The sequence below is a fragment of the Callithrix jacchus genome, chromosome X (genome assembly GCF_049354715.1).
Source record: "Callithrix jacchus isolate 240 chromosome X, calJac240_pri, whole genome shotgun sequence".
NCBI classification, from domain to species: domain Eukaryota; kingdom Metazoa; phylum Chordata; class Mammalia; order Primates; family Cebidae; genus Callithrix; species Callithrix jacchus.
In genome coordinates this window covers 49,684,197-49,706,013 of record NC_133524.1, presented here as the reverse complement: position 1 = coordinate 49,706,013, position 21,817 = coordinate 49,684,197, and the positions used below count along the sequence as shown (strand labels likewise).

Sequence of the window (21,817 nt, the reverse complement as noted above, 5' to 3'; positions counted from 1 at the left end):
GGAAAATGGGGGAACGGCCCAAAGGTTTTAACAGCCTTTTTTAGCCCGGCCCGCCCGGGGGCGCTGACTCACACCTTCCCTGCTCCGCCCCAAAGGGGGCTCCAGGTCCCCAGCTGGTGCCCGGAGAGTGGTAGCCTAGGTGCCAGCAAAAGCTAGCCGACTAGGCCGGAAGTGGGAGACCACAGGCCCCTGGCGAAGGAAGCCGCCCTGCTTCGCCCTGCTGCTATCCCGACGTCAGCTGAGGGTCTGGATGATTCAGAGCCAGGACTGTGGGTACACTGGTGTAGTCCCGTCACTACAGGCCCACCATGCCATGCACAATAATTTATGTGTGAGCCCCTGCACACCTCCAAAAAGGTGAAATGAATGAATAAGGAGAGGAGCAGGAGACAGTAAAGAGAAAAAGAATGGGGAGAAAGCACGCCGGGCTGAGAACCGGCAGGCAGAAGCAAAGATCTGTGTGCAAGCAGGAAACCAGCTGCACGAAGCACGTCAGCGATTACTCTAAACAGGTTCCACCCACTCGCTCCTTTACAGAGTGCTCTGAGCAGCGCTACCCCGCCTCAAGCACCTGGCAAGCCAAGACCAGATCGAACCATTTTATTACACACACACACACACCCGTCCGCCCCAGAACCAGAAGTTCAGGCTGGCTGGGCTGGAAGGGTTGTACCACTGACGCTGCAAGGGGAGTGCGGGCAGAGCCACTGCGCAGCGGGAGGGGGGACCAGACCAAATGGAAGCTCTGGGGAGGTGCCAAGTGCGGGGCGGTCAGACGCTCCGGATCCAGGTTGGGCGGTAACTAGTGAGCCCCGAGCCGTCAGAGGTAGGCTCAGTGCCTCCGCCTTCCGGCTGCCATCTCCTGAGCGAGCTGCGCTGCCCCCCGGACCCCTAGGGCCCGCGAGAGCCGTTCCTCGCTGGGCACTAGCCAGGGACCCGGGGAACCAGGGATCTGATCTTTGGGATCCTCAGTGAGGCGCTCAGGAGGAGAAACCTTGGGGCCATCGGCGGCTGCCTCTGGACTAGGCTCCGGGCTGCCCCGGGTCTTCTTGAGTGTCGTTCGGGATGGAGGGTGCTGAACTGGGGAAGTGCTGCTGCTGCGAGACCCCATCACCTCCGGCCTTCCAGGATCTGGGCTGCGATCTGGCAATGGCGGGACTACGGGTTAGATTGGGTGGCGAAGTAGGGAAGGGAAATCAGGGCTTTTGACCGAGGGTGGACAGAATAACCCAAAGGCTGCGGGAGATGGAGAACTTGGCCCTTAGAAAAATCTCCTCTCGAGGCCTTCTGGGGCCAGCACCGCCCCTCACAACCCCAACACCTCCTTTCCCCAGACCCCTCCCCTCCTGGATCCAGAACATGCTCCTCAGAAATCATTTCCCACAGTCTCCAAAGGAAATCAAGCCCCTCTCATCTAGGATCCCCTACTCTCTCCTCTCATCCCACCTCCCTTGACTCCCAAATCACCGACTCTCTTTTTCAGAACTAGACCCTATACCCTCTGGATCTCCTTCCCCTTTCATCCCGGGTAAGATCCACTCTGCCTTCCCCTCTGATAACTAAGACCCTTCCTTCCAAACACTTGCTTTTATCCCAAACCCCTTCCCTTCTCTCCCCGCAGTACCTGGAAAGCCCATCCTCTGAAATCCCTATCCTCGGGACTGACACCCCTCCCTGCCCCTGCTTTATTCCTATCCTGGGACCCTGTGCCCCTCCCTGCTCCTACTTGTGAGAATACCATGACCTCTTGCAGACTCTCCCCACAGAGACCACCAAGCCCTTCCTACCCAGAATTTCAGCCTCTCCACTCTGTGAACCTCTCCCTTCTCCTCACTGATCTCTGACTTCTCTCCCCTGGGAAACCCACCAGCTCCTTTTTGGGGCTCTCCCACCCCTCGAGGCTTGCCAGGGTGGGTCTCTAGAGGCCGATGAAGCACAAGGTGGAGCTGGGGGCCTCCAGCTCGGATCCGCTCCACAGCCTGGGCATGGGTGAGGCTCTGCGTTGACTCCCCGTTGATGTGGAGCACGAGGTCCCCGACCTGCAAGAGTGCAAGGCAATAGTGTTGGAAAGGCAAAAGGAGAGCACCGCAACAAAGGGAGGGATAGCACCTACCAGTGGAAGGGGCTTCAGGGCTCACCTCCAAACGACCACAGCGCTGTGCCGGGCCATCCTTCAGCAGCCCACGCACGGACAGCGGAGCATCCCCAACCACATCCCGGCCCCCACCTAAGGTGAGGCCAAAGCCTGCGGGACCGCAGACCAGCTCCACAGAGAAATGACCAGAGGCCTGGGAGGGCTTTGGAGCACGAGGTGCCTTACCCTGGATCACTTGAGGAGGCTTGTTACATGTCTCTAACCGACGGTGCTGAAATAAAGGACACGGGTGTACATAGATTGCCCTGAGGCAGGTGGCCTCTAATAGAAGGATGAGTTGGTACCTGGAGCCGGTGATCCACAATAGTGGCATGAGGCAGGCGACTGTCTGTGACCTCTATGTCTGCAGAGTCCAACACACTAACAGCTGGGGAATAAAAGTGGTGGAGAGGGCTGTGGGGGGACATGCCATGGAAACTACCTAGGACCTGCTCCCTGAGTTAACAGTCTAACCTCATCTATTTGCCTAGCCCCTGCAGCTCATTTACAAACTGGCCCACCATTTCACTAGGCACCATCCCCTCAAGTAATCTTTTAAAGGCTCTCAGCCCAAACAAATAACTGTTCCGACCCCACCTTCTTAACAAACAATCCTGGGCTCACCCATGTGAATAATCTTCCAGGCCTTCCTATCTCCCTCTAATAACACACAGAACACATCCCTCAAATAACACCATTCAGCCTACCCTGAAGGGTGCTACTCCAAAATTTGGCTCCCAAACCTTCTTCCAGAGCACACCCTCTAATTAGCCTCTAACCCTCATCCCATTCCTGACATCTCAAGCCCCGCCCCTATGGGCCTATAGGCTCCACCCCCGTGACTCCATTTCAGGCCTGCCCCTTCGCTGCATGCCCGCCCCCAGCACTCTCCAGGTCCCACCTCCTCGGAAAGGACCCTCGAAGCCCAGTCGGCCAGAACAGGTATCCAGCCCCGCACTCTCACTTCTTTTTTCTTTCTTTCTTTTCTCTCCTCCTAGACTTCAGAAGACAGCCCCGCACTCTCAACTAATCTGGCCCTCGCCTACTGCGATAACTCTCAAGGAATATTCTAGGATAACCCCAAGGCTCCACCCACTCGAAGCACCCTCCGAGCCCTGCCCCCCCAATTCGCACCCCTTGGCTCCACCCAAGACAGGGCAGTAGCTGCTGATCCCCGGGGCCTGCCCCTCTGAACCCAGTTCCTCTCCGAACCCGCCCCCCGGGGAGACCCCGCCCCTGCACGCACCCTCCTTGGGGCGCAGGCGCAATGTGGCACCTGCCCTGCGTACCAGCGCCGCCACGTCGCCCGCAGCTCGCGCCGCCAGGGGGCGCGCGTCCAGCCGCGCCAGGAACTGCCGGGAGCTGGGGCCCGCCGGCTGAGAGGTTCCACGGCCTGCGCGGGAGAAGGGGACAGATCAACGTCAACCCTCGGCCTCGGACAACCCCCACGCCCTCAGGATAGCCGGGGATCCCTGGCCACTCCCTCAATAGTTCCGGAGGTCGCCGTTGTCCCTCCCCTCACCCGATCCCGGACCATCGTGGGTAGCCGGTGCACCCCCGCCTGCCCTCACGGTGTCCCTGGAGATTGCTGTTTGACTGTAATAGTCTTGGACACCTCTTAACACCCTGTGAGGTCCTCGACTGCCCAGTAATCACCCTGGACGCCCAACTCTTCGCCCATGATATCTCCGGGGACCCCGTTTCCCCCAGATATTCTGGGAGAACATGACCTGACCCCCGTAGCCTTGGGTCCCCCAATTTCCACTCTAGGTATTCTAGGCAACCTCTGCTATCCCCATGAATTTCCTCAGAAGGCCTCTTCCCCCATGACCCATGTACCTCCAGATTCCCCCTTCATAGGTCCCCAGGGACCCCCAGCTCCCCTATCCTCAGTTCACTACAGACCCTGAGAGCTCAGGTGTCCCCAGTGACCACGGACAGACCCCTCCCCGCACATCTGCACATCTCCCTGGAGACTCCTGAGAGCCCCTCCCTTGCTCTGGTACGCGGCCCTTTAGCTCGGGTGTGGGGATGGATAGGGGACGTCAAGTCCAGCCTCCATCGCTGGGCCCCTGCCCTCTTCCACCGCCACTTGGGCGCCAGAGCAGCTCTGTTTACCACCTGTCAGAAGAAAAAAATGTGGAGCAGATAGGAGGGACGAGGGTGGCTGTGACTCGCCCTGTCCTTCCCCAACACCCCCAATCCCTGTACCTCCTCTGCTCCCCCTAGGGTCCGTGGCGCCCCCTGTGCGCGGCTCCATGGCCAGTAGTCGCGGAGTAGACGCAGGGCATCCAGCGACGAGTTTTGAGCGCTGGGGCGCGCTCACCTGGCGGCCTGCCCAGGTCCTGGAGGCTGAGGCTGGCTGGTCCCGTGCCTAGCTCCTGGACCCGCTTGGTGACCTACCTGGCGGCCAGCAAGGAGGCCAGGCTGTGGGAGCCAGCAGGAGTGCTTGGCCTCAGGCTGCTGCAGGCTTGGCGCTCTGTTAACTAAAGGTCCTAGTTAGAATTTAAAAGTCAGACCATACCAACTGTTGCTGAAGATATGGAGGAAATGGAACTCCTATACCACCAGTGGAAATGTAAAATCATGTTGCAACTTTAGGAAACAGTTTGGTAGTGTCTTTAAAAGTTAAATGTACATGGCCAGGCATAGCGACTCATGCCTATAACCCCAGTGCTTTGGGAGGCCAAGGCTGGGGGATCACGTGAGGTCAGGAGTTCGAGACCAGCCTGACCAACATGCAGAAAACCTGTGTCTACTAAAAATACAAAATTAGCCAGGTGTGGTGGCATGTGCCTGTAATCCCAGCTACTCAGGAGGCTGAGGCAGGAGAATCACTTGAACCCAGCAGGCAGAGGTTGCAGTGAGCCGAGATCTCACCACTGCACTCCAGCCTGGGCAACAAGATTGAAACTCTGTCTAAAAAAAAAAAAAAAGTTAAATGTAGGTGTACATATGAGCCAGCCATTCCATTCCTGAGTCTTTATCTGAAAGAAAGCATACATCTACACAGCCTTGTCTTACAAATGTTCATAGCCAGCTTCATTTTTTTGTCTTATTCATTTAGAACTACTGTAACAAAATATCATAGACTAGCTGGCTTAAACAACATGTTTCTCACAGTTCTGGAAGCTGGAAAGTCCAAGATCAAGGTGGCAGCCAATCTGGTTCCTGGCGAGGTCTCTCCTTTTGGAGAGATGCCAAATTTTGCAGATGCCAAATTTCTGTGTCCTCACATGGAATTAAGAGAATGAAGGAGAGTAAAGGGGTGAGAGAGAGCAAGACACACAGAGGCAGAGATCACTCTCTTTTGTTTCTTATAAGGTTACAGTCCTAGCTGATTAGGGCTCCACCTTAATGATCTCATTTTGCCTTAATTTCCTCCTACAGAAGCGATCTGCAGATACAGTCACATTGGAGGTTAGGGCTTTAACATATATATTTATGAGTGGACACGATCCAGTCCATAATATTTGTTAATATCCAAAACCTGGAAATAGCCCAAATGTCCATTAATAGTTGAATAAGGCCAGGCATGGTGGCTCAGGCCTCTGATCCCAGCACTTTGGGAGGCAGAGGAGGGCAGATCACGAGGTCAGGCATTCGAGACCAGCCTAGCCAGCATAGTGAAACCCCATCTCTACTAAAAATACAAAAAAAAATTAGCCTGGCATAGTGGCAGGCGCCTGTAATCCCACCTACTCGGGAGTCTGAGGCAGGAGAATTGCTTGAACCTGGGAGGTGGAGGTTGTAGTGAGCCAAGATCAAGCCACCCCACACTCCAGCCCAGGCGACAACTCGAAACTCCATCTCAAAAAAAAAAAAAAAAGGTTGAATAAGGCCAGGCCAGGCCCAGTGGCTCATGCCTATAATCACAGCACTTTGGGAGGCTGAGGTGGGAGGATCACTTGAGCTCAGGAGTTGGAGACCAACCTGGGCAACATAGTAAAACATTGTCTCTATTGTGAAAACATAGGAACATTTTCTCTATTTTAAAAATGCTAATGCCTGTATTCCTATCCCTTTGGGAGGGTGAAGGTGCAGGCAGGAGGATTACTTGAGCCCAGGAGTTCAAGACCAGCCTAAGCAACATCATGAGACCCCATTTCTTGCCAGGCGCAGTGGCATGTGCCTGTAGTCCCAGCTACTTGGAAGGCTGAGGTGGGAGGATCACTTGAGCCCAGGAGTTCTGGGCTATGCCGATCGGGTGTCCACACTAAGTTCTGCATCAATATGGTGACCTCCTGGGAGTGGGGGACCACCAGGTTGCCTAAGGAGGGATGAACCGGCCCAGGTCGGAAACAGAGCAGGTCAAAACTTGCATGCTGATTAGTAGTGGTATCACACCTGTGAATAACCACTGTACTCCAGCATGGGCAACATAGCGAGACCCCCATCTCTTAAAAAAAAAAAAAAAAAGACCCCATTTCTTTTTTGTTTTCTTGTTTTTTTTTTTAAGACGGAGTTTCACTCTTGTTACCCAGGCTGGAGTGCAATGGCACAATCTCGGCTCACTGCAACCTCCACCTCCTGGGTTCAGGCAATTCTCCTGCCTCAGCCTCCTGAGTAGCTGGGATTACAGGCACGCGCCACTGTGCCCAGCTAATTTTTTGTATTTTTAGTAGAGATGGGGTTTCACCATGTTGACCAGGATGGTCTTGATCTCTCGACCTCATGATCCACCCGCCTCGGTCTCCCAAAGTGCTGGGATTACAGGCGTGAGCCACCACGCCCAGCCAAGAAGACCCCATTTCTTAAAAAGAAAACAATTTTGAAAGAAACAAATAGGTGAATGAATTAACAAACTATGGTATATTCATACAGGGGAATACAACTCAGCAGTAAAAAACAATGAAGGATTTGGATGGTTCTCAAAAATAATTATGGTAAAAGAAGCCAGACCCACTCTCCAAAAAAGCACATGCTGTATTATTTCATTTATATAAAAATCTAATAAAATGCAAACTGATGTACAGTAACAGAAAGTGGATAAGTGATTGCCTGGGGGCAGGGGGCCAAAAGGTCAGGAAAGAGAAAAAATACAAAGGTCAGGAGAAAACTTTTGGCAGAAATGGTTATGCTCAGTATGTTTTTTTTCTTTTTTTTCAACACCTCCTGAGCACTTTTTTTTTAAGTGAAAGAGACATATTTTATCACGAAGGCTGGATTGCAGTGGCACAATCATAGCTCATTGTAACCTCAAACTCCTGTGCTCAAGGTATCCTCCCGAGTAGATAGAACTACAAATATGTGCCACCACGCCCTGGAAATTTTGTACATTTTTGTAGAGACAGGGGTGAAGGGTCTCACTATGTTGTCCAGGCCGGTCTTAAACTCCTAGCTTCAAAAAATACTCCCACCTCAGCCTTCCAATGTGTTGAGATTACAGAGGTGAGCCACCACACCCAGCCTGTTTAGTATTTTCACCATAGTGATAGTTTCACTGGTGTAAACATATTCAAAACCTATCAAATTGAAGTCAATTATATCTCAACCCCTTAAAAACTTAAATTAGCTGGGCATGGTGGCATGCACCTGCAGTCCCAGCTACTTGGGAGGCTGAGGCAGGAGGGTCACTTGAGCCCAAGACTTTGAGGTTACAATGAGCTATGATCACACCATTGCACTCCACCTTCAGTGACAGAGCAAGACCCTGTCTCTAAAAAAATAAAATATAAATTCTCAAAATAGGCTGGGCATGGTGACTTATGCCTGTAATCCCAGCACTTTGGGAGGCCAAGGTGAGAAGATGACTAAGGCCAGAGTTTTGAGACTAGCCTAGCCAATGTAGCAAGACTTTGTCTCTAATTAAACAAATAAATAGAAGCTTTTGTTAAATTAAAAATTGAGTGGGGCTGTGAGAGAAATTGACTTAATCCTTGAATGAGATGAGGCTAAAAGGGGTAATTGGTTTATTTTTTAACTATTATTATTATCATATTATATTTTGGAGATGGAGTTTCGCTCTTGTCGCCCAAGCTGGAGTGCAGTGGCACGATCTTGGCTCACTGCAACCTCCACCTCCTGAGTTCAAACGATTCTCCTGCCTCAACCTCTGAATAGCTGGGATTACAGGCATTCCCCACCCCACTCAGCTAATTTTTGTATTATTAGTAGAAACGGGGTTTCACCATGTTGGCCAGGCTGGTTTTGAACTCCTGACTTCAGGTGATCCCCCTGCCTCGGCCTCCCAAAGTGCTGGGATTACAGGTGCGAGCCACTGTGCCTAACTATTATTATGGGATTTTTTTTTCAGGTGGAGTCTTACTCTGTCACTTAGGCTGGAGTGCAGTGACATGATCTCGGCTCACTGCAACTTGCACCTCCCAGTTTCAAGTGATTCTCCTGCCTCGGCCTCCCAAATAGCTGGGATTACAGGCACCCACCACCACACCCAGCTAATTTTTGTATTTTTAGTAGAGACGAGGTTTCACCATGCTGGCCAGGCTGGTCTCGAACTCCTGACCTCCTGAGCTGCCCTCCTCTGCCTCGCATAGTTCTGGGATTACAGGCGTGAGTCACCACACCTGCTTCTCTCACCTAGGCTGGAGTGCAGTGGTGTGATCTCAGCTCACTGCAACCTCTGCCTGCTGGGTTCAAGCAATCCTCATGCTTCAGCCTCCCGAGTAGCTGGGACTACAGGCGCCCACCACCACGCCTGGCAAATTTTTGTAGTTTTAGTAGAGACAGGCTTTTGTCATGTTGGCCAGGCTGGTCTCAAACTCCTGGCTTCAAGTGATCCACCCACCTCGGCCTCCTGAAGTGCTGGGATTACAGGTGTGACCCACTGCACCTGGCTGGGTAATTTGGGTTGTATCATAAATTGATGAGGCCAAGAGGGGCATTGGTTTGAATCCACAGTGGGGCAGAACTAAGTGGGGGTTTGCTCCCCCACAGTGTGATTGTAATCAATATTAAAGATAAGCACCAACACTGCTACCAAATAGCTTGGCTGGGCACACCACCAGCAATTTGGAAGCTTTGTTCCTCTCTTGACAATCTTACCATGCATATCTCATCACCCCCACTTTCCAGAGGGGTACATTGAAATGTCAGACAATGCAGTGGCTGGAGTTCCTCCCTCATGTCGGCATCCTCTCTACACCCCCAGCTCTGCCAGCAGCCTCGGTGACACAAGCACTCTCAGCCCCAGTCCTTGCTCCTGCCCCTGGAATTCTGGCCCTGCTGCTGTCAGCTCTCTCAGTGAACACCTATCCAGCATCCTGGGGCTCTGCCCCTGTAATCATGCTGGAAGATGTCCTTGGACCCCTTCATTCCTTCATGACTCCCCAAGCCTGAATGCCTCCCAACCTGGAAGCAGTTTTCCATCCCCAGACCCTTGAGCCTCCCATCCAGTTGGCAACTCCCTGATTCATGTCAATAGATTCTGTGTAGTGCTTTGATGCCTCCCCTCACCATCCACCTGTCCCCAGTCCTTGTAATCTGCAAGACCCTTCCATCTATGGAGCTACAGAGGCTCAAGCTCTCCTTCACAGTGTGCAAGCACCTCACTCTCCCATCCACAGGTTCGTAAAACCTGGAGCCCCAGATTGGAAGCTGCCCTCTCCAGATTTAGGTGCTGGAAGTCTCAACAAGAACTGGGAGAAGCAGTGAAGGAGGTCCTGGGTATCCACTCTCAGAGAAGGTCTGGTCAGATGTGGAAGAGGCAGAGGATTGCAGGTGGAATGAAAGCAGGAACTGTTCAGACCCTTTCACCTATGAGAACACCAGGCATCTGAAAGGCGAACCAGAGAGGCTGCACAACCAGCCAGAATGGACATTAGGATAGAGTGTGTCCACAGCCTGCAGTGAAACAGTCACTGACCAAGTGAGTGTTGTAGGTAAGCTGCCTAAAACTGGCGTTGTTGCCTTGCTGCAGGAACCTGGGCAGGTTACTGAGCCTCTCAGACCCTCAGTTTCTTCTTTGGTAAAGTAAAGGCCCTCTCTCACAGCAATCCCATTCCTCCTCCCACTACAGTCACACTGTGTCAGAATGCTCCCTGCTTAGGAGGGGTGGGGGCGGGGCCCCAGGATGCTGGATAGGTGTTTACTGAGAGAGCTGACACCAGCAGGGCCGAAATTCCGGGAGCAAGGGCAAGGACTGGAGCTGAGAGAGTAGTGCTTGTGTCACCGAGACTGCTGGCAGGACTGGGGGTGTAGAGAGGATGCAGACATGAGGGAGGAACTCTAGCCACTGCACTGTCTGACACCTCAGTGTACCCCTTATGTTTCCAGACACTCCCCTTTTCTTTTTCTTTCTATTTATTTATTTTTTTTTAATTTTTTTTGAGACAGAATCTTGATCTGTCGCCAGGCTGGAGTACAGTGGCACGACCTCAGCTCACTGCAACCTCCGTGTCCCAGGTTCAAGTGAGTCTCCTGGCTCAGGCTCCCAAGTAGCTGGGACTACAGGCATGCACCACCACACCCAGCTAATTTTTGTACTTTTAGTGGAGACGGGGTTTCACCATGTTGGCCAGGATGGTCTCGATCTCTTGACCTCGTGATCTGCCCACCTTGGCCTCCCAAAGTGCTGGGATTACAGGCCTGAGCCACCAAGCCCGGCCAGACACTCCCCTTTTCAAACAGAAGGGGCCTGGTTCCTCCACTGACATTGGCTAGTGTCCCATCCAACTCCAATGCATTCAGAGCCTCCTCAATTCTCGGCCCCACTTCCTGTCCACTCTCCAAGGTACTTGCTCTCTCCAATTTTTTGTTTGTTTGTTTTAATTTTTTTTAGAGGGAGTCTTGCTCTGTCACCCAGGCTGGAGTGCAGTGGTGCGATCTCAGCTCACTTCAACGTCTGCCTCCCAGGTTCAAGCGATTCTCCTACCTCAGCCTCCCAACTGGCTAGGATTATGGGCACCAACTACCATGCCTGGCTAACGGAGTTTTGCTCTTGCTGCCCAGGCTGGAGTGCAATGGCGCGATCTCAGCTCACCGAAGCCTTCCCTCCCAGTTCAAGTGATTCTCTTGGCTCAGCCTCCCGAGTAGCTGGGATTACAGGCATGTGCCATCATGCCCGGCTAATTTTGTATTTTTAGTAGAGATGCGGTTTCTCCGTGTTGGTCAGGCTGGTCTCAAACTCCCAACCTCAGGTGATCCACCCACTTCGACCTCCCAAAGTGCTGAGATTACAGCTGTGAGCCACAGCGCCTGGCCATTTTTATAATCTTAGTAGAGATGGGTTTTTGCCATGTTGGCCAGGCTGGTCCCAAACTCCTGGCCTCAAGTGATCCACTTGCCTTAGACTCCCAAAGTGCTGGAATTACAGGCGTGAGCCACTGTGCCCTGTGGTCCTCCCCAGTTTTTGAGACCCACAACCTCATAATACTCAGAGCACCAAACCATTCTTTGGTTCCAAAAGCTCAAAGGGTACTCAGTCCCACCACACATTTCCAGTTTCCCAATTGGGACAATGGGAGGTAAACTTTCCCTGCAAATAAACTGAATGCCTACTATGTGCAAAGCTCTGGTGGAAATTTCGAGTTCTGTGTCCCTGTTTTTAGTTGTCAGAGGTCAGTCAGACAGTACCCTAATTTCTCTGGACTTCGGCTTCCCTTCCTATGCTGGAATAACAACATCCTGGGATGGAAAAAGGAGCCAGCCCAGCGTCCTCAGCTAACGGAGCCAGGCTTCCTTGCTGACCTCCTTTCCGCCACCCTGCAGATCCAGGAACCAGGCACAAGACCCGCCAGCCTCAGCCTCCAGGGTCTAAGCGGGTTGCCAGGTGAACACGCCCCAGCACTCAAAATTCCTTGCTGGCTGCCCTGCGTCCACCCGGCCCACTACTGGCCATGGGTCCTCGCACAGGGTGCACCACGGACCCTAGGGGGAGCAGAGGAGGTACAGGGATCGAGGGTGTTGGGGAAGGACAGGTCGAGTCGCTGCCACCCTCTTCCCGCCTGTCCGCTCCACATTTTTTCCTTCTGACAGGTGGTAAACAGAGCTGCTCTGGCGCCCAAGTGGCGGTGACAGGGGGCAGGGGCCCAGCGATAGAGGCTGGGCTTGAGGTCCCCTACCCACACCCACACCGGAGCGAAACGCCTGCACAACAGAACCGGAGAGGGGCTCTCAGGAGTCTCCAGGGAGATGTGCAGATGTGCGGGGAGGAGTCTGTCCGTGGTCACTGGGGACACCTGGGCACTCAGGGTCTGTAGTGAACTGGGAGTAGGGGAGCTGGGGGTCCCTGGGGACCTGTGGAGGGGGAATCTGGAGGTACATGGGTCATGGGGGGAACGGGCCTCCTGAGGGAATTCATGGGGATAGCAGGGGTTGCCTAGGATACCTAGAGTGGGAATTGGGGGTCCCAGGGCTACAGGGTCAGGCCGGGTTCTCCCAGGATATCTGGGGGAAACGTTCCCAGGAGATGTCATGGACGAAGAGTTGGGCGTCCAGGGTGATTAGGGGGCAGTCGAGGACCTCACGGGATGTTCAGAGGTGTCCAGGACTATTGCAGTCTAACAGCGATCTCCAGGGACACCGTGAGGGCAAGCGGGAGTGCACCGGCTACCCGCGTTGGTCGGGGATGGGTGAGGGGGAGGGACAGCGGCGACTCCGGAACTATCGAGGGAGTGGCTAGGGGTCGCCCAGTGTCCTGAGGGTCATTTCTAGATCTTCGGGCGTCCGGAAGAGTGGGGGTTGGCCGAGGCCGAGGGTCGGCTTTGACCTGTTCCCCTCTCCTGCGCAGGCCGCGAGCCACAGCGCCGGGCAGCTCTTGGCGTGGCTGGACGCGCGCCCCCTGGCGGCGCGGGCGGCGGTGCTACGCAGAGCAGGGCGCTACATTGCGCCTGCGCCCCAAGGAGGGAACGTGACAGGGGCAGGGCCTCCCGTGGGACGAGTTAGGAGAGGAGCTGGTTTCAGAAGGGTAGGCCCGTGGAATCAGCGGCTACTGCCCTGCGTTGGGTGGTGCCAAGAGGTACGATTTGGGAGGGCGGGGCTCGGAAAGTGCTTAGAGTGGGTGGAGCCTCGGGGTTATCCTAGAATATTCATTGAGGGTTATCGCAGTAGGCGGGGACCAGATTAGTTGAGAGTGCGGGGCTGGATCCCTGTTCTGGCCAGTGGGGCTTCGAGAATTCCTTTCCGAGGAGGCGGGGTCTGGAAAGTGCTGGGGGCGAGCTTGCAGCGAAGGGGCAGGCCTGAAATGTGAGTCAGGGGATGGAGCCTATAGGCCCATGGGGGCGGGGCTTGCGATGTCAAGAATGGGATGAGGGTTAGAGGCTAATTAAATGGTTTGCTCTGGAGGGTTCAGGAGCCAAATTTTGGAGTAGCACCCTCCAGGGAGGACCGAATGGAGTTTGCATGTGTGTGTGACCATATTTGAAGATAATCCTGAAGGTGTTATTTGAGAAATGTTTTCTGTGCGTTAGTAGAGGGAGATAGGAAGGTAAGGTCTTGGAGGTATTGAAATGGTCGGGCCCAGGATTATTTAAGGAGATGGAGCTTTGGGGACTAGTTGAGAGGAGAGTGCGAAGACAGTTTGGGCGTGGCTCCAGGTTCCAGGAGCTGCGGCTAGAAAGTGAACGTAAGGGGCGGGGCTGAGACAGTTTCTATTGAGAGTCCCTAACCACTTTCTCCGCCTCTTCCATTCCCTAGCCTTTATCTTTCTGGGCTATAAGGACAATAATTTCATGAATAGTCGCCTGTCCCACAGACCCCCTTGCCTTCCATGCAGAGGTTCTATCATGGCAAATACAGCCAGGCGTGAAAAACCTTTGGTAGTTTTTGGGAGCTGTGAACAGTAAGTGGCTCTGGAGACTGCCTTAATGAACCTTGGGGGCGGGAGGCTTGCAAGGATATGGGGAAGAACAGAAGGTGAAGAAGGGCAGTGGACAGAGCTAGGCTGAAAACACAGCGCAAGCCCTGAGCCAATATGGAGAATTGGGTAAGACTCCAAACTCTGGTGCTAGGCAGCCTGGGTTCAAGTCTGACTGTTACTACCAACTTCCTCACCTTCAGTACGTTAAGTTCTTTGTGAAAAGCTTAGCTGCAGCCATACAAAAGAATGGGATCATGTCCTTTGCAGAGACATAGGTGAAGCTGGAGATCATTATCTTTTGCAAACTGAGGCAGGAACAGAAAACCAAATACCGCATGTTCTCAGTATAAGTGGGAGCTAAATGATGAGAACACATGAACACATGAGGAGAACAATACACACTGGGGCCTATTGGAGGGTGGAGGGTGGGAGGAGGGAGAGGATCAGGAAAAATAACTAATGGTTACCAGACTTAATACCTGGGGCATGAAATAATCTGTAAACAAACCCCCATCACACACGTTTATCTATATAAGAAAACTGCACATATACCCCCTGAACTTTTTTTTTTATGAGACAGAGTCTCACTCTGTCACCCAGGCTGGAGTGCAGTGGCGCAATTTCTGTTCACTGCAACCTTCATCTCCCAGGTTCAAGTGATTCTCCTGCCTCGGCCTCCTGAGTAGCTGGGACTACAGGCACCTGCCACCACACCAGGCTAATATTTGTATTTTTAGTAGAGACAGTGTTTCATCAGGTTGGTCAGGCTGGTCTCAAACTCCTGACCTCATGATCCACCCACCTCAGCTTCCCAAAGTGCTAGGATTACAGGTGTGAGCCACCACCCCTGGCCATAAATTCAGAACATTTTTGTCCCCCTAAAAGACACCCCATGCCAGTTGCAGTGGCTCATGCCTGTAATCCCAACACTTTGGGAGGCCGAAGCAGGAGGATCACTTGACCCAAGAGTTCCAAACCAGCCTGGGAAACATAGTGAGACCCTGTCTCTCCTAAAAATAAAATAAGTAGCTTGACATGATGGCCAATACCTGTAGTCTAGCTACTTCAGGGGTTGAGGCAGAAGGATCACTTGAACAGGAGAGGTGGGTGTTACAGTGAGCCCTGATCTCAACAATTCATTCCAGGCTAGGCGACAGAGCAAGACCTTGTCTCAATAAGTGAGTGAATGGGCAGGGAGTGAAGGCTCATGCCTATAATCCCAGCACTTTGGGAGGCCAAGTCAGGCAGATCATGAGATCAGGAGTTCGAGACCAGCCTGGCCAAAATAGCGAAACCCCCGTCTCTACTAGAAATACAAAATTTAGCCAGGCATGGTGGCAGGTGCCTGTAGTCCCAGCTACTCGGGAGGCTGAGGCAGGAAAATCACTTGAACCTGGGAGGCAGGGTTGCAGTGAGCCAAGATGCACTGCACTGCAGCCTGGGCAACAGAGTGAGACTCTGTCTCAAAAATAAAAAAAAAATTAAAGAGAATGAATAAATTAGTAAACAAACCCCTATAGCCTTTTTTGAGAGAGATGGAATCTTGCTATGTTGCCCAGGCTGGAGTGCACTGGCTATTCACAGTCGTGATCCCACTACTGATCAGCACAGGAGTTTTGACCTGCTATGTTTCCAACCCGGGTAGATTCACTCCCTCCTTAGGCAATCTGGTGGTCCCTGGCTCTGAAGGTCACCATATTGATGCCAAATTAGTGTGTACACCCAATCTGCATAGCACACTACAGCCCAGAACTCCTGGACTCAAGCAATCCTCCTGCCTCAGACTGCCGAGTAGCTGGGACTGCAGGCATGGCCACAGCACCCGCTCCAAACCTTTAGCTCTACTCCTCCAGCCCTTGGCAACCATCAGCATACTATTTCTATGGATATGCTTATTCTCATTTCCTAAAAATTGAATCATACCATATGTGGTCTTTTGTGATTTCCTTCACAAAGCACAATGTTTTTGAGGTTCTGTGTTGTAGCCTGTGCCAGTACCTCACTCCTTTACATTGCAAATTAATATTTATTGTATGGCTATACCACATTTTATTTATACATTCATTAGTAAATGAACATTTGAATTGTTTCCACTTTTTGACGATTATAATTACGCTGCCCTGAACATTCGTGTATGAAATTTTTGAGTGGACATATGTTTTCATTTATCTTGAGTATATACCTAGGGGTAGAATTATTGGGTTGCAATATGGTAAAAATGGTAACTCTAAGTTTAATATTCTGAGGAGCTATTAAACTGTATTCCAAAGTTACTGCAACATTTTACAATCCTACCAGCAATGTATGAGGTTCCCAATTTCTCCAAGTTCTCTCTAACACTTGTTATTGTCTATATATTTTTTGAGACAGGGTCTTGATCTGTCACTCAGGCTGCAGTGAAGTGACACCATCTCGGCTCACTGCAACCTCTACCTCCCGAGTTCAAGGAATTCTTGCGCCTCAGCCTCCTCAGTAGCTGGCATTACAGGTATGCACCACTACACCTAGCTAACTACTTTTTTAATTGTATTTTTAGTAGAGACGGGGTTTTGCCACATTGGTCAATGTAGGGTCCAGCCCTACAGGGTCCTATGAGTCCCACTCTGCAGGTGTGGAGACAAGAAACTGGAAATAAAAGACACAAAATACCAAGAAAGAGAAAACAGAGTTTGGGCCCAGGGGTCCACTGCCAGCCAAAGTGTGGAGTTCAGCAGTGGCCCCAAGTGCCTGGACGCTCTGACTTTTACTGAGTACAAAGCAGGGGACAGGGCAAGTAGGATGAGGTCATGGTGGTCAGTGATAGGGTCAGGTAAATCACATATCTTAGAGATAAGGGCCCAAGACTTTGAAGAAGCTGAGGCAAGGAGAAAACCTAAGGCGTCAGCACTTTTTTCATACTTGTCAAGAAATAACGAGGTCACTAAGATTTATGTTACTATTACTAATTCTTATCTTCTAAGAAAAAGAGGAACCAGGTGCAGAAGCAGAACTTCAAAGTAGCCATGGAACGTGACCGCTGAAGCACAGCACCGAATAGAGACAATTAAGTCACCGGATGTCTGTGGGCCTCCCTGACAGCTGTCAGGCTTACCACAAGAGCTTGGGAGAGCAAAGTTTTCTCCTCACTCCCCTCCCCCCAACACCCCGAGGAAGGAGACGTCTCGGCCACCTTGGACGTCTCCTTCCCTAGCTGACTAAACAGTGGGCGTTTTCACAGCACTGACACTGTTGCACAGCCAAGGTGTCCTCCAGCAGCCCTTATGCGGGCATGACAGAGGACTTAGAGCATCTTGCCTTAGGGTCACCTCTTTTCCAATGCCACTTTAGTCCCATACTTCTTGACCTGAGACTTATTAGTAAGATTAAAGATTATATGATTAAACAGATCTATATTGTTATGATTACATATGAATAGCTATGTGATTATTTATGATTATATACAGGAATAACTATGTAACTATATCTCTAATTATTTTTTTTTTTATTTTTCTTTCTTAAAGACTAGTCAAGTGCAGTAGTGAGAAGCAGGGAAAGAATAGAACAAGGAGTTCGATCTGTAACTGACTGTGAACAATCAATTGAGATAACTCACTACCTTCAGACCAGCCTAATTCTTTTCTAATTCTATATATTTATATGAGGATATGCTGAGGCTTCAGACCCTTGCCTCGGCTCTTGCGGGGTTTCCCCCTACAGGTCAGGCTGGTCTAGATCTCCTGGCCTCAAATGATCTACCCACCTTGGCATCCCAAAGTGCTGGAATTACAGGCAGAGCCACCGCTCTCTGCCTCATCTGTATTTAATTAATTTATTTATTTGACCTGGAGTCTTGCTCTGGCCCAGGCTGGAGTGTAATGGCGAAATCTCACCTCAATGCAACCTCTGCCTCCCAGGTTCAAGTGATTCTCCCACATCAGCCTCCCAAGTAGCTGGGACTACAGGTGTGTGCCACCATACCCAGCTAATTTTTGTATTTTTGTAGAGACAGGATTTCATCATTTTGGCCAGGCTGGTCTCAAATTCCTGACCTCAAGTGATCAACTGCCTCAGCCTCCCAAAGCCCTGGGATTACGGCGGGAGTCACCTTGCCTGGCCCCTTGTCTATATTTTTGAATATAACATCCTAGTAGATGTGAGGTTGCATCTCATTGTGGTTGATTTGCATTTTCCTAATAAATAATTATGAGTTTTTTTGTTTCACACAAAGTTGCACTCTTGTTGCCCAGGCTGGAGTGCAATGGTGCCATCTGGGCTCACCACAACCTTCGTCTCCTAGGTTCAAGAGATTCTCCTGCCTCAGCCTCCCAAGTAGCTGGGATTACAGGCATGTGCCATCACACCTGGCTAATTTTGTATTTTTAGTAGATACAGGGTTTCTCCATGTTGGTCACACTGGTCTTGAACTCTCAACCTCAGGTGATCCACCCACCTTGGCCTCCCAAAGTGCTGGGATTACAGGTGTGAGCCACCATGCCCGGCCTAAATCTGCTTTTCTTTACCTATGACTGTCTTAGTAAATTCCTTTACCAGTTTCAACACGGGCCCCAGCTAGTTGCACCCCTGATACTTCCAGTCTCCACTTCTATTTATTTATTTATTTATGTGTAACGTTACCCTTTCATCTTGCATGTCTCACTTCTGCTAGTATTGCTGTTACTTGTATGTTGGTGCACCTAATGGCATCCCATATTTCTCTGTTCATTTTTCTTGATTCTTTCTACTGTCTAATCTTCAGTTTGCATGATCCATATTGCTCTCTCTTCTAGCTCCCTGGTTCTTTCACCTGCCAGCTCTAATGTACTGTTATCCACTCTAGTGAATTTTTTTTTTTTTTTAAAGACAGAGTTTCACCATGTTGGTCATGCTGGTCTTGAACTCCCGACCTCAGGTGATCCGCCCACCTTAGCCTCCAAAGTGTTTGGATTACAGGTGTGAGCCACCACACCCGGCCGTTTTTTTTTTTTTTTTTTAAAGATGGGGTTTCACCATGTTGGTCAGGCTGGTCTTGAACTCCTGACCTTAGGCAATCCCTTGTGATCTCTTTTTTTCTCTTCTTGTTTGGGTTACTATACAGTACTATTCAACTTCAAGATTTGTGAATATTTTGTAATTTTTACTTCTCGATTAATCTTCTCTAGTCAATGAAATATTGTCATGCCTTCCTCTTCCCTTAAGGTTTTGTTGTTGTTGTTGTTGTTGTTGTTATTGTTTTTAAGGTTTTGTGTGTGTGTGTGTGTGTGTGTTGTTTTGTTTTGTTTTGTTTTGTTTTTTTGAGACAGAGTCTCGCTCTGTCACCCAGGCTGGAGTGCAGTGGCACCATCTCGGCTCACTGCAGCCTCCACCTCCCAGGTTCAAGCAATGTTTCTGCCTCAGCCTCCCAAGTAGGTGGGATTACAGGCATGCATCACCATGCCTGGCTAATTTTTGTATTTTTAGTAGAGTCAGGATTTCACCATGTTGGCCAGGCTGATCTCGAACTCCTGACCTCAAGGGATCCATGCACCTTGGAGTCCTAAAGTGCTGGAATTACAGGTGTGAGCTACTGTGCTGGGCCTGTTTCCGTGAATAAATGTATCTCCATTTGCTGTATGACCTTTGACAATTCCCAGCGTTGTTTTTTTAAAATAATTTTCACCGATTATGGTTGTTTTGCTGGGGAGAGAAGGTCCACCAAGCTCCTCATGCCACCATTCTGGAATTGCTTCTCTCTAGTTTTTAAAATGGTGATATATAGCTAATAGAGAAGAACATGCAAACAATGTACATAAACAGTTTAATGAATTATAAAATTAGTATCGTGTAACCCCTACCAGGTTAAAAAAGAGACTGTGGGCCAGGTGTGGTGGCTCACGCCTATAATCCAAGCACTTTGGAGGCCAAGGTGGGCAGATCACCTGAGGTCGGGAGTTCAAGACCAGCCTGACCAACATGGTGAAACCCCTTTAAAAAAAAAAAAGAGAGAGAGAGACTGTAACCATTCCCCAGAATTCGCCTGCACACATATGAAATTGCTTTTCCCACATAACAAAATACTCTAGCTGTTGTTCCCTGTCAATCTATGAAGAATTTTTAAACCTTTTTCTTCACAGTATAGCACACACTCATTTATAAGCATACAGATTGATGAACTGTCACAAATAACACATAAAAGCTTACTGCGATGGTTTAGATATGGTTTGGCTCTGTCAAGCCTCATATTAAAATCTGATCCTCAGTGTTGGAGGAGGGGCCTAATTAGAGGAGTTTGGATCTTGTGTGTGGATCTCTCAGTACAGGAGTGACAGGAGTGAGTGAGTTCTCACTCTTAGTTCCCTAGAGAACTGCTTGTTGAAAAATCCTGGCACGTCCCCTCTCTCTTTCTTTTCTTTTTTTTTTTTTTTTTTTTTTTTGAGACGGAGTTTCTCTCTTGTTACCCAAGCTGAAGTGCAATGGCGGGATCTCGGCTCACCGCAACCTCCGCCTCCTGGGTTCAGGCAATTCTCCAGCCTCGGCCTCCTGAGTAGCTGGGATTACAGACACGCACCACCATGCCCAGCTGATTTTTCGTATTTTTAGTAGAGACGGGGTTTCACCATGTTGACCAGGATGTTCTCGATCTCTTGACCTCGTGATCCACCCGCCTCGGCCTCCCAAAATGCCCTCTCTCTTTCATGACTCTCCCCATGTGATCTCTGCATGGTGGCTTCCTTTGGACTTAGGCCATGAATGAAAGCAGCAAGAGGCCCTCAGCGGAAGCCAAACAGATTCTGGTGTCATGTTTCTTGTATAGTCTGCAGAACTGTGAGCCACATAAACTTCTTCACTTTATGAATTACACAGACTTAAATAACTAATAAATAAAAATGTTTAAACATTTTTTAGGCCAGGCACGTTAGCTCATGCCTGTAATCCCAGTACTTTGGGAGGCTGACACAGGTGCATCACCTGAGGTCAGGAGTTCAAGACCAGCCTGGCCAACATGGTGAAACCCCAACTCTATCAAAAATCCCAGTACTTTAGGAGGCTGAGGCAGGTGCATCACCTGAGGTCAGGAGTTCAAGACCAGCCTGGCCAACATGGTGAAACCCCAACTCTATCAAAAATCCCAGTACTTTAGGAGGCTGAGGCAGGTGCATCACCTGAGGTCAGGAGTTCAAGACCAGCCTGGCCAACATGGTGAAACCCCAACTCTATCAAAAATCCCAGTACTTTAGGAGGCTGAGGCAGGTGCATCACCTGAGGTCAGGAGTTCAAGACCAGCCTGGCCAATATGGTGAAACCCCAACTCTATCAAAAATAACAAAAATTAGCCAGGTGTGGTGGCAAACGCCTGTAATCCCAGCTACTTGGGAGGCTGAGGCAGGAGAATCTCTTGGACTCAGGAGGCAGATGTTGCAGTGAACCGAGATCATGCCATTGCACTCCAGCCTGGGCAACAGAGCAAAACTCTGTCTTAAAAAAAAAAAAAAACTTAAATGCCAGGCACAGTGGCTCACACCTGTAGTCCTAACACTTTGGGAGGCCAAGACAGGAGGGTTGCTTGAGCTCAGGAGTTGGAGACCAGCCTGGGCAACATAGTGAGACCTAGTTATATAAATATAAAACATGCATAAATAAAAATAAATAAATTGCCCAGCCACAAGAAGATCACTTGAGCCTAGGAGTTAAAGATGAGGCTGGGCAACATAGTGCGACTTACTCTCTACTAAAAAAAGAAAAAATTAGCCAGGAGTTACTTGGGAGACTGAGGTGGGAGGAGTGCTTGAGCCCAGGAATTCAAGATTGCAGTGAGTTATGATTGAGCCACTGCACTCCAGCCTGGGCAAACACTGTGAGACCTTGTCTCAAAAATAAATAAAAAAAAATAAATTACCTGACCAGACGTGGTGTCCCACGCCTGTAATCCCAGAACTTTGGGAAGCCAAGGCAGGCAGATCACCTGAAGT

General features: G+C 50.4%; 2 protein-coding genes and 1 long non-coding RNA gene across 13 annotated transcripts in view; 2 read left to right on the top strand and 1 right to left on the bottom strand.

Moving 5' to 3' along the window:
• Positions 1-585: 585 nt before the first annotated feature.
• MAGIX (MAGI family member, X-linked) lies at positions 586-3,355 on the bottom strand. 4 transcript variants are annotated; one of them, XM_008989273.4, is made up of 4 exons: positions 3,036-3,355; positions 2,139-2,522; positions 1,868-2,039; positions 586-1,143 (listed from the first exon to the last, which is right to left on the bottom strand). In XM_008989273.4, exons 2-4 carry the CDS (start codon positions 2,466-2,468, stop codon positions 833-835), a joined length of 813 nt encoding a protein of 270 aa, XP_008987521.2. In that variant the 5' UTR covers positions 2,469-2,522; positions 3,036-3,355; the 3' UTR covers positions 586-832. The 4 variants fall into 4 exon arrangements, with proteins under 4 accessions (XP_008987521.2, XP_008987523.2, XP_008987519.2 ...); XM_008989275.5 differs by having other exon boundaries at positions 3,269-3,355; XM_008989271.4 differs by lacking the exon at positions 3,036-3,355 and having other exon boundaries at positions 2,139-2,366; positions 2,440-2,899.
• On the top strand, positions 2,986-11,587 carry LOC128930643 (uncharacterized). The gene is made up of 3 exons (XR_008478891.2): positions 2,986-3,076; positions 9,661-9,975; positions 10,875-11,587. It is a non-coding gene; the product is annotated as an uncharacterized LOC128930643 (long non-coding RNA).
• Positions 11,588-12,972: 1,385 nt separating this feature from the next.
• GPKOW (G-patch domain and KOW motifs) overlaps positions 12,973-21,817 on the top strand; it is a 29,668-nt gene continuing 20,823 nt past the window's right edge. For 2 of the 8 annotated variants that reach the window (XM_078363232.1, XM_078363227.1), the window contains exons 1-2: positions 12,973-13,052; positions 16,283-16,380. The gene's annotated coding sequence lies outside the window, so the exon portion shown is untranslated. Of the gene's footprint in view, positions 13,280-16,262; positions 16,381-21,817 lie in introns of all 8 variants that reach the window. The other 6 variants (XM_078363229.1, XM_078363224.1, XM_078363231.1 and 3 more) reach the window with 3 other exon arrangements.